The 14,750-nt window shown below is 38.0% G+C and overlaps 1 protein-coding gene across 1 annotated transcript in view; it reads left to right on the forward strand.

Moving 5' to 3' along the window:
- MRPS31 (mitochondrial ribosomal protein S31) overlaps positions 1–10,966 on the forward strand; it is a 32,444-nt gene extending 21,478 nt beyond the window's left edge. The window contains exon 7 of the mRNA XM_058686585.1: positions 9,770–10,966. Within this exon, the coding sequence (XP_058542568.1) occupies positions 9,770–9,999 (230 nt within the window). The 3' untranslated portion in view covers positions 10,000–10,966. The remainder of the gene's footprint in view (positions 1–9,769) is intronic.
- The last annotated feature ends 3,784 nt before the right edge of the window (positions 10,967–14,750 follow it).

Genomic DNA, 14,750 nt, shown 5'->3' on the forward strand with positions numbered 1-14,750 from the left:
ATTAGGTAGGAGTTGCAAACACCTCAGTAAATCTTGGGAAAGTATAGTCCACATTTTAACCTTTGTAGTATTATACGGTCACCTTAATGTTTTATTTTTTGATGACATTTGATTTGTTTGGATTAACAAATGGAACAGAAACTTAAATATAAGAAATATTTTGTCTTCTATCTTGATGAAGTGTTACTTTGTTTAGGAAAACTTTTTAGAGACTTAATTCTTTAGCAAATTCGTAATATTTTGTGTATTTGTGTGGTATATGCAGTAATAAAGGATGCTGTGTTTCATCTGTTACATAACATGTATATTTGCCAAAGTATTATGCTTTCCATACTCTGGTAGGTGTCAGGAAAAAAAACCCCAAGGACTTTTCAGTTGTACAAACCAGAGTACAGATCTGAACTCTCCCATTGCTTAGCCATTTGCCTTTGAGGAAACTAACCTCTTGAACCTTAGTTTCCTCATCTGTAAAATTTAAGATACCTCACTGGAAGAGTATAAGAAATAAAACAAAGTTATTGGTTTGCTCAGCACAGTTCTTGGCATATAAGACATGTGAATAATGGTTAATTCATTTCCCCTTCTGTATGGACATAGGATTTTAAAAGGAGTAAAAAGCTGGGGCCTGGGTGGCTCAGTTGGTTAAGAAACCACCTGCAGCTCAGATCATGATCTCACGGTTCGTGAGTTCGAGCTCCACGTCAGGCTCTGTGCTGACAGCTCAGAGCCTGGATCTGCTTCAGATTCTGTGTCTCCCTCTCTCTCTTCCCCTCCCCCACTTGTGCTCTTTTTCTCTCAAAAATAAACATTAAAAAAATTCAGAGAGGGGCACCTGCATGGCTCAGTCAGTTGAGTGTCCAATTTCGGCTCAGGTCATGATCTCGCAGCTTGTGGGTTCAGACCCTGCGTCAGGCTCCATGCTGACAGCCTGGAGCCTGCTTCAGATTCTGTGTCTGCCTCTCTCTCTGCCCCTCCCCTGCTTGCGCTCTCTCTCTCTCTCGCTCTCTCTCTCTCTCTCAAAAATAAATACACATTAAATTTTTTTTTTTAATTTTAGAGAAAAAAAATTAACAGAATACAGTATGTAATATTAAGGGAAGATTTCATTATTTGATGAAATTTGGATGTTCCAAGTCCTTACAGTTAAAAACATGGTTTTAAAACCCAATATTGAGGTAGAATAAATGTGACTTTATTTAGGAGAGACAGTGGTTAAGGGTTCCAGTTTTGAGTGAGTTGTATGCTTAACCTCTCTAAGCCTCACTTCTCCTGTCTATGAAATGATGGGAACAATAATAGGACTTATTTTATGGGATTCTTCTGAGAAACAAGTGAGGTTATTATACAAGTAAAGGATCATCAACCTCATCATTCCCTGTTCCTACAACAACAATATTGTGAGAGGATTTTACTGTAAGGATTTTAAATCTTAAACTATTAGTGACGATACGTATTTTCTAGGAACCACCAAGTAGGGTATTAGGAAAGTATGGGTTGGTATACATTGTCATCAGTAAAACACTTAAGATCATCAAAATCTTGAATGTCCATACTCCACAGGAACTTATCTTAAATTTGACCTGATTTTTAAGAGAGTTTATTTTTTACAAAAGGAAAAAAACACGTATTTTGGTTAGGTTGGGGAGATAAATGTGACAAGTTTCCATACACATGGTACATATTATTGATGCTTCAGGGTGGGAAAGGGAGGTATCTCATTTCCAGCTCCTTAAGCCAATTGTTATCTGAATGAAAAACAGGAAAGGAACTGTGGAAACTTTCTCACTTTGATCACTCCCCTCAATATACACTTAGGAACTTCAGAATACTTTAAGAGACTGGCATTAGAATTTGGAGCCTCAGCAGTTCAATAAGATTCTTCTAGATTTCTTATTTTTAAATTTTAAGATGAATAAAACGTCATGCTGTCTCTACTAACAGTTAGCTTTATGAAGATTTACTTTGATGCTTTTGGGGAAAGGGGTTTTATTTCTAAGGGCAGGCCATGCCGGTTTCTGAACGTAATACTGAAAATGACAAAATGACGTGTCCTGTGTTTATAACTTCGCTTCCCAGTGTTGTGTTTTTCATTTATGTAAAAAAATTGCAGTTTGTTGTTTTGCCGTGTAAAACATATAAATTATTTTCTGATTTGAAGGATCTTTTTTCAGTTTTTTTGTTTTGTTTTTTGTTTTGTTTTGTTTTAAGAACTGGTTTGTCCCTTCTGTTTTGCTTTGCCAGCATAGAGATTTGCAAGAGCAGTTAGGTGGCATTATTACCACTTAGATTTTGTAGTAGTGATTTTATATTGGATTGATAATAAAAACATTTTTATTTTAGCTTTGACTTTGACTTTAAACTTAATCATATTTTTACCAGTACCCAGTTAACAGTCTTGCTCTTGAATGTTCTTTAGCCATAGATATGCCACCAAATTGTGTTCCGAAATGTATCAGTTTTTGCTGCATAATGTGCCACCCCAAAACTTAATAAAACAACAACTAAGTTTGGAACTGCTCATGAATTTTGGGGTTTTCTGGATGGTTTTGGCAGCTTCGCTGAGGGTGGGTCCTTCTAGAGTGGCTGGTCTCACATGTCTGGCTGTTGGCGCTGGCTGTTGTCAGGGAAGATGGAGATACCTGGGTTATATGTCACTCACCATCTCACAGACCAGCTTGGGCTTCTTCACATGGCCGCGGTAGAGTTCCTAACAGTAAGGAAGAGCAAGGATTGATGTGTAAGTGTTTTTCAAGCCTTTGTTTGCACTGTGTTTAGTAATACCCCATTGACAAAGCAGGTCACTTGGCCAACCCTGAATTCACCGGTTTGAGAGACAGGCTGCACCTATTTATGGGAAGAATGGCAAAGCCACACTGTAAAGGGCATGAATAGAAACATAGGGGTGATGTGTGGCCATTTGTTAATCTACCACCTTGATTTTTTTTTATTTACTTTTGTTTTACTTTTTTTTTTTTTTTTTTTAATTTTTTTAGTTTATTTATTTTTGAGAGAGACAGAGTGCAGGCAGGAGAGGAACAGAGAGAGAGGGAGACACAGAATCTGAAGAAAGCTCCAGGCTCTGAGCTGTCAGCACAGAGCCTGATGCGGGGCTCAAACTCATGAACTGTGAGATCATGGCCTGAGCCAAAGTCGGATGCTTAACTGACTGAACCACGCAGGCGCCCCTTTTATTTACATTTGTTTTAATAAAAATAACATATAGATCTTTAAATGTCCAAATAAATTTTTTAAAAATCTCTCAGTAAATATAAACTAACTCCAAGTGTGATTAGAAAGCATTTTTTAATTTTTTTAATGTTCACTATTTTTGAGAGAGAGAGACAGACAGACAGAGTGCAAGCAGGGGAAGGGCAGAGAGAGAGGGAGACACAGAATCCGAAGCAGGCTCCAGGCTCTGAGCTGTCAGCACAGCGCCTGAGGTGGGGCTCAAACTCATGGACCGCGAGATCATGACCTGAGCCCAGGTCGACGCTTAACTTACTGAGCCACCCAGGTGCCCCAGAAAGCATTTTTCAAGCCTCCTATTTTGAGATCATTGTAGATTCACATGCCACTGAAGAAATAATAAGTATCCTGGACAGCCTCTACCCATTTTCTCCCAATAGTTACTTCCTGCATAACCAGACTACATACAACATTACAGCCAGGCCATTGGCATTGATAGTTCTTCAACCATGTTCAGATGTCACCAGTTTTACAAGTAGTCCTTTGTATGTACATATTTAGTTCTGTACAATTTTATCACATATGTAGAGTCATGTGACCACCACCCCAGTCAAGCTCCGACTCAAGGAGCTCTTGTATACATACACCTTTTATGACCACACCCGTTTGCCACCCACTGCCTCCCCTCCTTTGTCCTGGATCTCTGACAATCATTAAAACGCTTCTACATTTCCTATTATTTTCCCAGTTCAGGAAATAGATACAGGGGCACCTGGGTGGCTCAGTCAGTTAAGCATCTAACTCTTGATTTCAGCTCAGGTCATGATCTGTCCATTCCTGAGATTGAGCCCCACGTCATTAGCTTGGAGCCTACTTGGGGTTCTCTCTCTGCCCCTCCCCTGTGTGCTTGCACGAGCACTCTCTTTCTCTCTCTTCTCTCAAAATAAATAAATAGACTTAAAATATATACAAATAGAATCATATATAATGTGTAACCTTTGGGGATTGGCTTTTTTTCAACTCCGCCTGATTAATTCTCTGGAGATGTATCCAAGCTGTTGCATGTATCAGTACGTTTGTGGGTTTGTTTGTTTTAATTGAATATGCCATATAGTTTAGCCATTCACCTGATAAAAGATACCCGGGTTGTTACCAGTTTTGGGCTATTGTGAATAAAGGTACTATAAATACTCGTGGACAGAGTTTTGTATGAATACAGATTTCCATTTCCCTAGGGTGAATACTTAGGTGCGAAATTGTTGGGTCATATGGTAGTTCCGTGTTCACTTTTTAAAGAAACTTCTAAACTGATTTCTAGAGTAGCTGTGCCATTTTATATTCCTTCCAGCAATGTGTGAACAGTCTTTGCTTCTCATTCTCACCAGCAGTTGATGTCGTCACTGTTGTCTTTAGATTTATTTACCTTCTGATGAATGTGTGTTAATAGCTCATTATGGTTTGAATCTGCATTTCGTTCATCGCTGCAGAGGTTGACCGTGTTTTGTGTGTGTGTGTGTGTGTTTGCCATCTGTTTATTTTCTTCAGTGACATGTCTGTTTCTGTTTTTTGCCCATTTTCTAATTGGGGTGTCTGGTTTTCTTTTGAGTTTTAAGAGGTTTTTTTATATTTACATTCCAGATACTAGCCCTTTCTTGAATATTCGGTTTGCAAATATTTTTTCCCCTGTCTATAGTTGTCGTTTCATCCTCTTAACAGGGTCTTTGACAGAGGAAAATTTTTAATTTTGATGGGGTCCGGTTTTTCCTCTTACGGATGGTGCTTTTGGTGTCAGGTTCTTTGCCAGCCCTTGAACCAGAAGATTTTCCCCTATGTTTTCTTCTGTTCTTTTTTTACGATTTTATTTTTGAGGCACCTGGGTGGCTCAGTCAGTTAAGCATCCGACTTCAGCTCAGGTCATGATGTCACAGTTCGTGAGTTTGAGCCCCGCGTCCGGCTCTCTGCTGTCAACCCAGAGCTGCTTTGGATCCTCTGTCTACCTCTTTTTCTGCCCCTCCCTTGCTGGTTCTCTCTCTCTCTCTCTTTCAAAATAAATGGATAAACTTAGGTGCACCTGGGTGGCTCAGTCAGTTAAGCGTCCAACTTTGGCTCAGGTCATGATCTCGTGGTTCATGAGTTCAAGCCCTGTGTGGAGCCTGCTTGGGATTCTGTGTCTCCCTCTCTCTCTGCCCCTCCCCCGCTCATGTTCTGTGTGTCTCTCTCTCTGAAAAATAAACATTTAAAAAAAAAAAGATTTTATTTTTAAGTAATCTCTACACCCGACATAAGGCTCGAATGCACAGCCCCGAGATCAAGAGTCTCCTGCTCCACCAACTGATCCAGGCACCCATCCCCTATTTTTTTTCTATATGATGTATAGTTTTAGATTTAAATTCATGATCCATTTGGGGTTCATTTGTATGAAGTGTGAGGTTTAGGTTGAGGTTCTTTCTGTGTGTTTGTCAATAGATACCCAGTTGCTCTGGCACCGTTTGTTGAAACGGCTACCCTTTCTTCATTGAATTGGTTTTGTGCTTTGTTTAAAAAACTGGGCCTAATTGTGTGGGTCTGTTCTTACTCAGGCAGGGCTGCCATAACAAAATACCATGGATGGCTCGCTTAAACAACAGATTGATTTTTTTCATAGTTCTGGAGGTTGGAAGTCCAAGATCAAGGTACCAGCAGGTTTTGTTTCTCCAGGCCCTCTCGGTTTGCAGATATTTTCCTCCTTGTATCTTCGCGTGATTTTTTTTTCTCTCTGTGCATTCTTGGTGTCTCTTCCTCTTCTTATAAGGACACCAGTGCTATTGGATCAGAGCTCCACTGTTACAACTTCATCTAACCTTAATTACCTCTTTAAAGGTCCTATCTCTAAATATAGTCATTGGGAATTAGGACCTCAACCTGTTGATTTTGGGGGGACACCGTTCAGTCCATAACAGGGTCTATTTCTGGCCCTCACTTCTGTTCCATCAATCTGTGTGTTTGTCCCTCTGCCAATATGATGCTTTTGATTATTATAGCTATTTCAGTAAGTCTTAGCATTATTGTTTCTATTTTATTCTTCTCTGTCAAGATTGTGCCTTTCCTTACCAATTTTAGAATAGACTTATCTGTAGCAAAACCTCACTGAGGTTTTGATAGGAAGAGCATTAAACCTATAGATAAATTTGGAGAGAATTGACATCTTAATAGGTTGAGTCTTCCAATTTACATTTAATTAGAAATGTGATTGATTTTTTGTGTTGATTTTGTATCCTGTAACCTTACTGAACTCACTAATTAGTTCTAGGAGGGTTTTTTTGTAGATTCTTTGGGATTTTCTATGTAGACAAACATGTCATCTACAAATAGGGATGGTTTTATTTCTTCCTTTGCCATCTCTGTGCCTTTTCTTCCTCACTGCAGTGGCTAAAATTTTTAGTACTGTTTTGGGTAAGATTGGTAAGAGCTGACTTTGGTTTTGTGCTCATGAACTTAAGGGAAAAGCTGCAGTCTTTCACCATGAAGTATGATATTAGCTGTAGATTTTTTATAGATGCTCTTTAGCAAGTTGAAATTGTTTTTCTTACTCTAACTTGGTGAAAGTTTTTATCAAAAATGGGTGTTGTGTCACATGACTTTTCTTCTTCAGCCTGTTGATATGGATGACATTGTTTTTCAAATGTTGAACCAACCCTGCATAGCTGGCATAAATCCCACTTAATCCTGGCATTTAAGTCTTTTTATACATTGTTGGATTTGTTTGCTAATTTTGTTTAAAGTTTTTGCCTCTAAGTTCATGAGAGATAATGGCTCGTAGTTCTCTCTCTTTTTATTTGTTTTGTTGTTGTGTCTTTGTCTGGTTTTGGTAACCAGGTAATACTGGCCTTATACAATGAGTTTGGAGGGGTCTAGTTTCTGGAAAAGATTGTGTAAAACTGATGTTAGTTTTTCCTTTGGTGTTTAATAAGATTCTCAAGTGAAGCTATCTGGGCTTAGGGATTTCTTTTTTGAGACCTTTTAAACTACAAATTTCTTGAATAGTTATAAGTATTCAGGTTATATATTTTGGTTTGAACTTTGGTAGTTTAATCGATTTTTAAGTTGTCCATTTTTTTCTTCCCCAGGTTGTTGAATTTTTAGTATATAATTGTTTGTGGTATTCTTTTATTATGCTGTGAATGATTTCAGGATTTGTAGTGATAATCCCCTCTTCATTTCTATTTCATTCCTCTCCTTTTTTCTTTATCAGACTTAATAGAGACTTATGAATTTTACTGGTTTTCTTTAAAGAACTAAGTATTGGGGGGCACTTGGGTGGATTAAGACACCGACTTGGTTAAGCATCTGCCTTTTGATTTCGTCTTGAGTCGTGTTCTCATGGTTCCTGAAATCGAGCCCCACATCTGGCTCTGTGCTGACAGTGAGGAGCCTGCTTGGGATTCTCTCTCTGCCTCTCTCTCTGCCCCTCCACCACTTGCACTCTCTCTGTCGCTCTCAAAAATAAAGATTTTTTTAAAAAGAACTAAGTATTTGTTTCACTGACTTTTCTCTATTTTCCTGTTTTCAGTTTTATCGATTTTAAATGTTTACTTCCTTCCTTTGCTTGCTTTGGGACTATTTTGCTCTTTTGGTAGGTTCTTGAGGTGGAACTTAGACTATTGATTTGAGTGGGCCACCTGGCTCAAGTCGTGGTCTCACGGTTTATGAGTTTGAGCCCTCTGTCGGGCTCTGTGCTGACAGCTCAGAGCCTGGAGCCTGCTTCGATTTCTGTGTCTCCCTCTTTCTCTGCCCCTCCCTCACTCACACTCTGTCTCTCCCCAAAAAATAAATAAACGTTAAAAAAAAAGATGATTTGGGGGCGCCTGGGTGGCTCAGTCGGTTGGGCGTCCGACTTCGGCTCAGGTCACGATCTCATGGTGCGTGAGTTCGAGCCCCGCGTTGGGCTCTGTGCTGGCAGCTCAGAGCCTGGAGCCTGTTTCGGAATCTGTGTCTCCCTCTCTCTCTGGCCTTCCCCCATTCATGCTCTGTCTCTCTCTATCTCAAAAATGAATAAACATGAAAAAAAAATTAAAAAAAAAAGATGATTGATTTGAGACTTTTCCTCTTATGTAAGTGCATTTAGTACTGTGTGTTTCCTTTTTTAGGACTGCTTTAGCTGTGTCCCACAAATTGTGATATGTTGTGTATTCATTTTCATTCAGAGTTTTTTTTTTTTAATTATCTTTGAGATTTCTTCTATGACCTATGAATTCTTTTTAAGTATATTTAAGTTTTAACTGTTTCCTATTGTCTTCCTCTTACTGATTTCTGGTTTGATTCCATTATGATCAGAGAATCTACTATGTATTACTCCAGTTATTTTCATTTGTGACCTAGGATGTGGTCTAGCTAGGTGAATGTTCCATGAATGCTTGAACAGAATTTGTCCTCTGAAATGGTTTGGTGGAGTGTTGTATAGATGTCAGTTTGATACCGTTTGTTGATGTTGTTCACTTCTTCTCTGTCGTGGCTAATTTTCTATTGTGCAGTTTTCAGAATTGCTGACGGTGGCCTTTTGAAATGCCCAACTATCACTGTGGGTTTTTCTATTTCTCTTTCATTTCTATCATTTTTTTCTTTCACATATTTAGAAACTCTGTTGTTTGGTGCATACATAATTCAGAGCACTGTATCTTCTTGGTGGATTGACCCATTTGTTATGTAATGTTTTTATCTCTCCCCAGTAATTTTCTTTGCTCTGAAGTCTATTTTATGTGATAATCATATAACCACTCATGCTTCCTTTTTTTTTTAAACATTAATGTTAACAGGATATATTTTTCTTCATCCTTTTACTTTCAACCTACCTATGTTGTATTTGAAGTGAGCTTCTTATAGAAAGCATACAGTTGCATGTATGTTTTTATATCCACTCTGCCAATCTCTGTCTTTTGATTGGTGTATTTAGACCATTACATTTGAAGTGATTATTCATTGGGGTGCTTGGCTGGCTGAGTTGGTAGAGTGTATGACTCTTGATCTGGGGGTTGTGAGTTCAAGCCCCACTTATTATAAATCTTAAAAATAAAATCTTTTTAAAAAAAGTAATTATTGATTTGTTAGGACTTAAGTCTCTCATTTTATTAGTTGTCTTCTGTTCATTTTCTCCATTTCTCATTCCTCTTTTTTTTAGCTTCCTATGGGCTGCTTGAACATGTTTTAGGATTCTATCTTGTTTTGTTTATGTAAAATTTTTTTAGTTTAATTATATGGTTTTCTTAGTAGTTGCTTTAGGTATTAAAATACTCACTAGCAGCAACTGCTGCTACCCTTTAAACATGTATTATATGCTAAGCCTTATAAAAGAGTTTTATAAGCTTTGTGTCTATGTAATCTTTACGGAAACCCCTTGAGGAAGGTTCTATTTTAATCCTCATTTTATACCTGAAAACTGATGTTCAGAGAACTTTACTTAATTTGCACAATCACACGGTTGTTAAATTGGTGGGAAAACCCAGGTCTTACTACAGAGTTCATGCCTTTAACTGTAAACCCATTAATCTTAATTTTATGAGAGAGGTTTTACATGAAAATTGTAATGTATTTTTATCTCATTTCCTAGGTTTTGATGATGATGGTTCAGAATTTCATGAACATGTATTTCTGGATAAATATCTGGAAGATTTTCCAAAACAAGGACCAATTCGCCACTTCATGGAGCTGGTGACCTGTGGCCTTTCCAAAAATCCATATCTGAGTGTTAAACAGAAGGTTGAACATATAGAGTGGTTTAGAAATTATTTTAATGAAAAACAAGACATTCTAAAAGAAAGTGGCATACAGTTCAATTGAAGACCATGGAAATTTTTGTTTCAAGCTGGAGATAGATACTATAACTAAATTAAATAATTTTACTAGAAGTTTTCCTATATTATGTCAATTATTACATCTGATTTGAATGGTATAAATGTTAAATTGCTTAAAAGTATATATAGTAACTGAAGAATATTCTTGCATGAAGAAAAGTCAACATTCACAGAATCAACTAGTAATTCTTAACAAGAAGAATATCTTAGAATTAGTAATAAGTTTAAGGCTGCTTTCTCCAACATTTTTCTTTTCAGTGACCATACTTCTTTGAAATATAATTATTAACCACATACCTGATGATGCCAGGATGCTGTAACAGTTGAGATGATTTATAGACAGGTTTATATGCTGTGAATATGTATATCTACATACACATATGTTTTATATATTTGAATATATATACATATATATTTTTATATATTTCACCATAAATTAATGACCCTTGTGTAAGTCTGGGTCACCAGCGAGAAGCAACCTTGTAAAAATAAACAGCTTATTCTAACCCCCTCTAGCCCTTTAGGTCTTCATGCCAAAGTTAGAACTGTTTATTTTTCTATTATGGTGCTTAGCAGTGTGACTCAATTTCATACAACTCAAAGGATTGTAGATTCTAAAAGACTCAAAACAAGAATTTAGTTTACAGCAGCCCCAGCCTAGTAGTGTTTCAGGCCCCCGGCAAATGAAAATCCTGTGAAGGAACCCATCATAAACTCAGGATTCAAATTATAAAACATATAAGGAAACAAAGCAGCATGATTGCACACAAGCAGAAACAGATAACAAAAGCAGACTTTGTAAAGCCTTTAAATATTCATACTATGAACTATATATAAGAAAGTATAGAGCAAGAGACGAAAGTGATTGGATTTTGGAAAAAAAATTTAGTGAAGAAGTGTAACAACAGATCAGATACTGGAAAATAGATCTCAAGAAATCCATATGTAGTAGAGAGAAGAAAAGAGAAAAGTATGAAAGCAAGGTAAAGATTGGTATAAGAAGGCAACATTTGTTAGGCACCTGGCTGGCTCAGTCAGTAAGTAGAGCATGCGACTCTTGATCTCAGTTCAAGGCCCATGTTGGGCATGGAGCCTACTTTTAAAAAAGTAAAAAAAAGTAGTATTTGTGCAATCAGATTTCCAGAAATGGGTCAGAATTCGTCTTTGGATAGTTCATGGATGCAAAATTTTTACGATTTATGAGTGACATCAGTTCACAGTGGAGTGTGGAGAGAACCTGAGATTTGCTTCTAGCAAATAGACTATGGTAAAGGTGACTCCCTTCGTTGGGTTATGTTCTGTGGCAAAAGCGAAAGAATCAGTCACTCTTGTGATTATAGTACGTTACGTAAGACTCCTTGTTAGCCAACTGGGTGAGAATTCTACTGGCTTTGAAGAAGCTGCCATATCATGAAAAGGCCTATGCATGGGCCACATGGCGGGGAACTGCAGGGCCACCAGGAGCTGGGAGCAACCTCCCGCTGACAGCCTGCCACGAAATGGGGATATCCGTTCTACAGCCTCCAATAACAATTCTGCCAACAACTGTGGAAGAGGACCCTAAGCTCTGCAAAGGCACACAGCCTAGCTGACGCCTGGCTTGCAGCCTTGTGAAACTTTGAAGAGAGACCCAGCTGAGTGACCCACAGAAACTGGGAGATAATGTGCATGTTGTTGTAAGCCACTAAGTTTGACATTATTTGTCATACACCAGTGGAAAATTGATACAGAAGAGGAGAAACGAAATTGTCAGTATGATTCTCTGGAAAAAAAGAATCTATAAATTACAAGAACTAATAGAACTTAGCAAGTTTGCAGCTGTGTTTCTACATGCCAGCAACAGATAAAATGTGATTTAGAAGATACTGTTTATAGTAGCATCAAAAGTGTAAATGAATAAAATCTTAGATATGTAGGATCTTTGTGAAGCAATCTTCTTAAAACTTTAATGAAACACGGGCCCCTGGGTGGCTCAGTCGGTTAAGCGTCGGACTTCAGCTCAAGTCATCATCCTTGCGATTCAGGAGTTTGAGCCCCGCATCAGGCTCTGCACTGCTTGGGATTCTGTCTCCTTCTCTCTCTCTGTCCCTTCCCCACTTGTGCACGCGCTCTCTCTCTCAAAATAAATAAACTTAAAAAAAAAAAAAAAGACTTTAATGAAACATAGTACGTAATAAATAGGAAAAAAAGAGCACCTGACTGGCTCTGTCTGTTGAGCATGCGACCCCTGATCTCAGGGTTGTGAGTTCGACCCCCACGATGGGAAGCAATCAGTCTCCAAGGAAAAGATTCATAAATTTGTTTAAAAAATTTTTTAACTTTCTTTATTTTGAGAGAGAGAGCAGGGGAGGGGCAGAGAGGGAGAATATCAAGCAGGCTTCACGCTGTCAGCACGGAGCCTGACACAGGGCTCAAATCTGTGAAACTGTGAGATCATGACTTGAGTTGACATCAAAAGTCGGACGCTCAACCAACTGAGCCACCCAGGCGGCCCCCGACTGTTAACATTTAGAACTTTTAGGGGTACCTGGGTGGCTCAGTCAGTTGGGCGTCTGACTTCAGCTCAGGTCATCATCTTGCAGTCTGTGAGTTCAAGCCCCATGTCGGGCTCTGTGCTGACAGCTCAGAGCCTGGAGCGTGCTTCAGATTGTGTCTCTATCTCTCTCTGCCCCTCCCTACTCTCACTGTGTCTCTCTCTCAAAAATAAAATAAAAACATTTAAAAAATTAAAAAAAAAAACTTCTAATTAAAAAAGGCAGTGCCACGAGTGAAAAGACAAGCATCAAACAAAGATAAGTACCTTACATATAGTCACGAAATAATTTGTATATAGAATATACAGAGAGCTCCTAAAAATCAAATAGAAGGAAACAAATCAACCAAAAGAATATGGCCAAAAGACAAAGATAGGCTTTTCATAGAAGAAAAAATATAAATAGCTAACAAATATATGAAAGAATACTCAGGGAAATGCAAATTAAAACCATATCGTGATAACATTTGTGTACTCTTTAGATGGGTGAGAAATTAAAAGGCAATGTCATTTATACACTGCTGGAGGGGGTGTAAATTGGCAACCACTTTTGGAATTATATACATATATAACAATTCTACACATAGCAATTGTATATATACATTATATACATAATATAAATATATACAATTGTGTGTATATAAATTTATTTTACATGTATAATTATATAACCTTATGAACAATCAATTTCTCCTGGAGTACACACCCAAAGAAACCCTTGTAGATATGTGCTGAGAGGCATGTACATATTGTTCACAGTAGGGGCACCTAGTTGGCTGAGTTGATAGAGCATACAACTCTTTTATTTATTTATTTTTTTTTAAATTTTTTTTTTTTCAACGTTTTTTATTTATTTTTGGGACAGAGAGAGACAGAGCATGAACGGGGGAGGGGCAGAGAGAGAGGGAGACACAGAATCGGAAACAGGCTCCAGGCTCCGAGCCATCAGCCCAGAGCCCGACGCGGGGCTCGAACTCACGGACCGCGAGATCGTGACCTGGCTGAAGTCGGACGCTTAACCGACTGCGCCACCCAGGCGCCCCGATAGAGCATACAACTCTTAATCTCGGGGCTGTGAGTTCAAGCCCCACGTTGGGTGTGGAGCTTACTTTAAAAATGTGAAAAAAAAACAACTGTTCAAAGTAATAAAAAACAGTGGAGAAAATGCCCGTCGCCTAGAGAACTGATAAATTATAGCTTATTTATGCAATGTAACACTATGCCGAAATGAAAATTACTAACATAGAGCTATACACATCAACATGGATGATTTCAGAAACTATGTTGAGTGAAAAATAAGTTACAGAGGAATGCATATAATACAGGTCCAAGTACATAAAATTCAAAAGCCAAATTTTGAATATATTGCCTGACACCATAACTTGGATTTAAAAAGCATGGGAATTGTGAGCACAACACCGTATTTCAGGGAGGCAGGAGAGATGGCCATGTGCTTGAGGAGGGACACACAGGGAGCTTCAATAATACTAACAATCTAGTCAGCTGGATGATAGGTTCACAGGTGGTCATCTTACTGTGCTTTATTTTTATATTATTTATATTACAAATATTCTTTTGTATGTAACATTTCATAATATTTTAAGGAATGAACGGAAATGGCAGAGCTTAGCCAATAGTAGCGAAAGGTGATACAGATGATAAGTCCGCAGCTGAGACTGACGTTAAACACATCCTTTATTTGGCCATTTACTGACTTGATTTTAAAGAATGTATTTATTATCTTTAGATTCTTGGTTCTAAAGAATGTATTGTCCTTAGATTCTTGCCTTGTTACCATTCTTAAAATTGATCCAAAATTTCTTTGAGTAATCAACTTTAAATTATGCAAATAAAGACAACAAAACCCTCTTAATCCTAAAGTTGCTTTTAAAATCCATGCATTTATACATGTATGCAAATCGACTATTAAATTAGGAAGATTTCATTCTAAGTAACAGAGTCATAGGGGCTAAAGCAGACCTGCTTTCCAGAATATATTAATTCAAGGACTAAGCAATTTCTGCAAAGTGAATAATTTACTGTGTCTCTGAATATCTCCTTGAACTAGAATATCGGTGATGGTGGCAGAGAAGGGCAAGTAGCTTGTCCTGTATTAGGAAAAGCAAACAGCTGTTGGAGTACGCTTGTAATTTAGAGCCTCTTAAAACCCTGTTCACTGCACAAGAAAGAAAGGACTAACGTAT

Source organism: Neofelis nebulosa, chromosome 1 (assembly GCF_028018385.1).
Source record: "Neofelis nebulosa isolate mNeoNeb1 chromosome 1, mNeoNeb1.pri, whole genome shotgun sequence".
Taxonomy (NCBI): domain Eukaryota; kingdom Metazoa; phylum Chordata; class Mammalia; order Carnivora; family Felidae; genus Neofelis; species Neofelis nebulosa.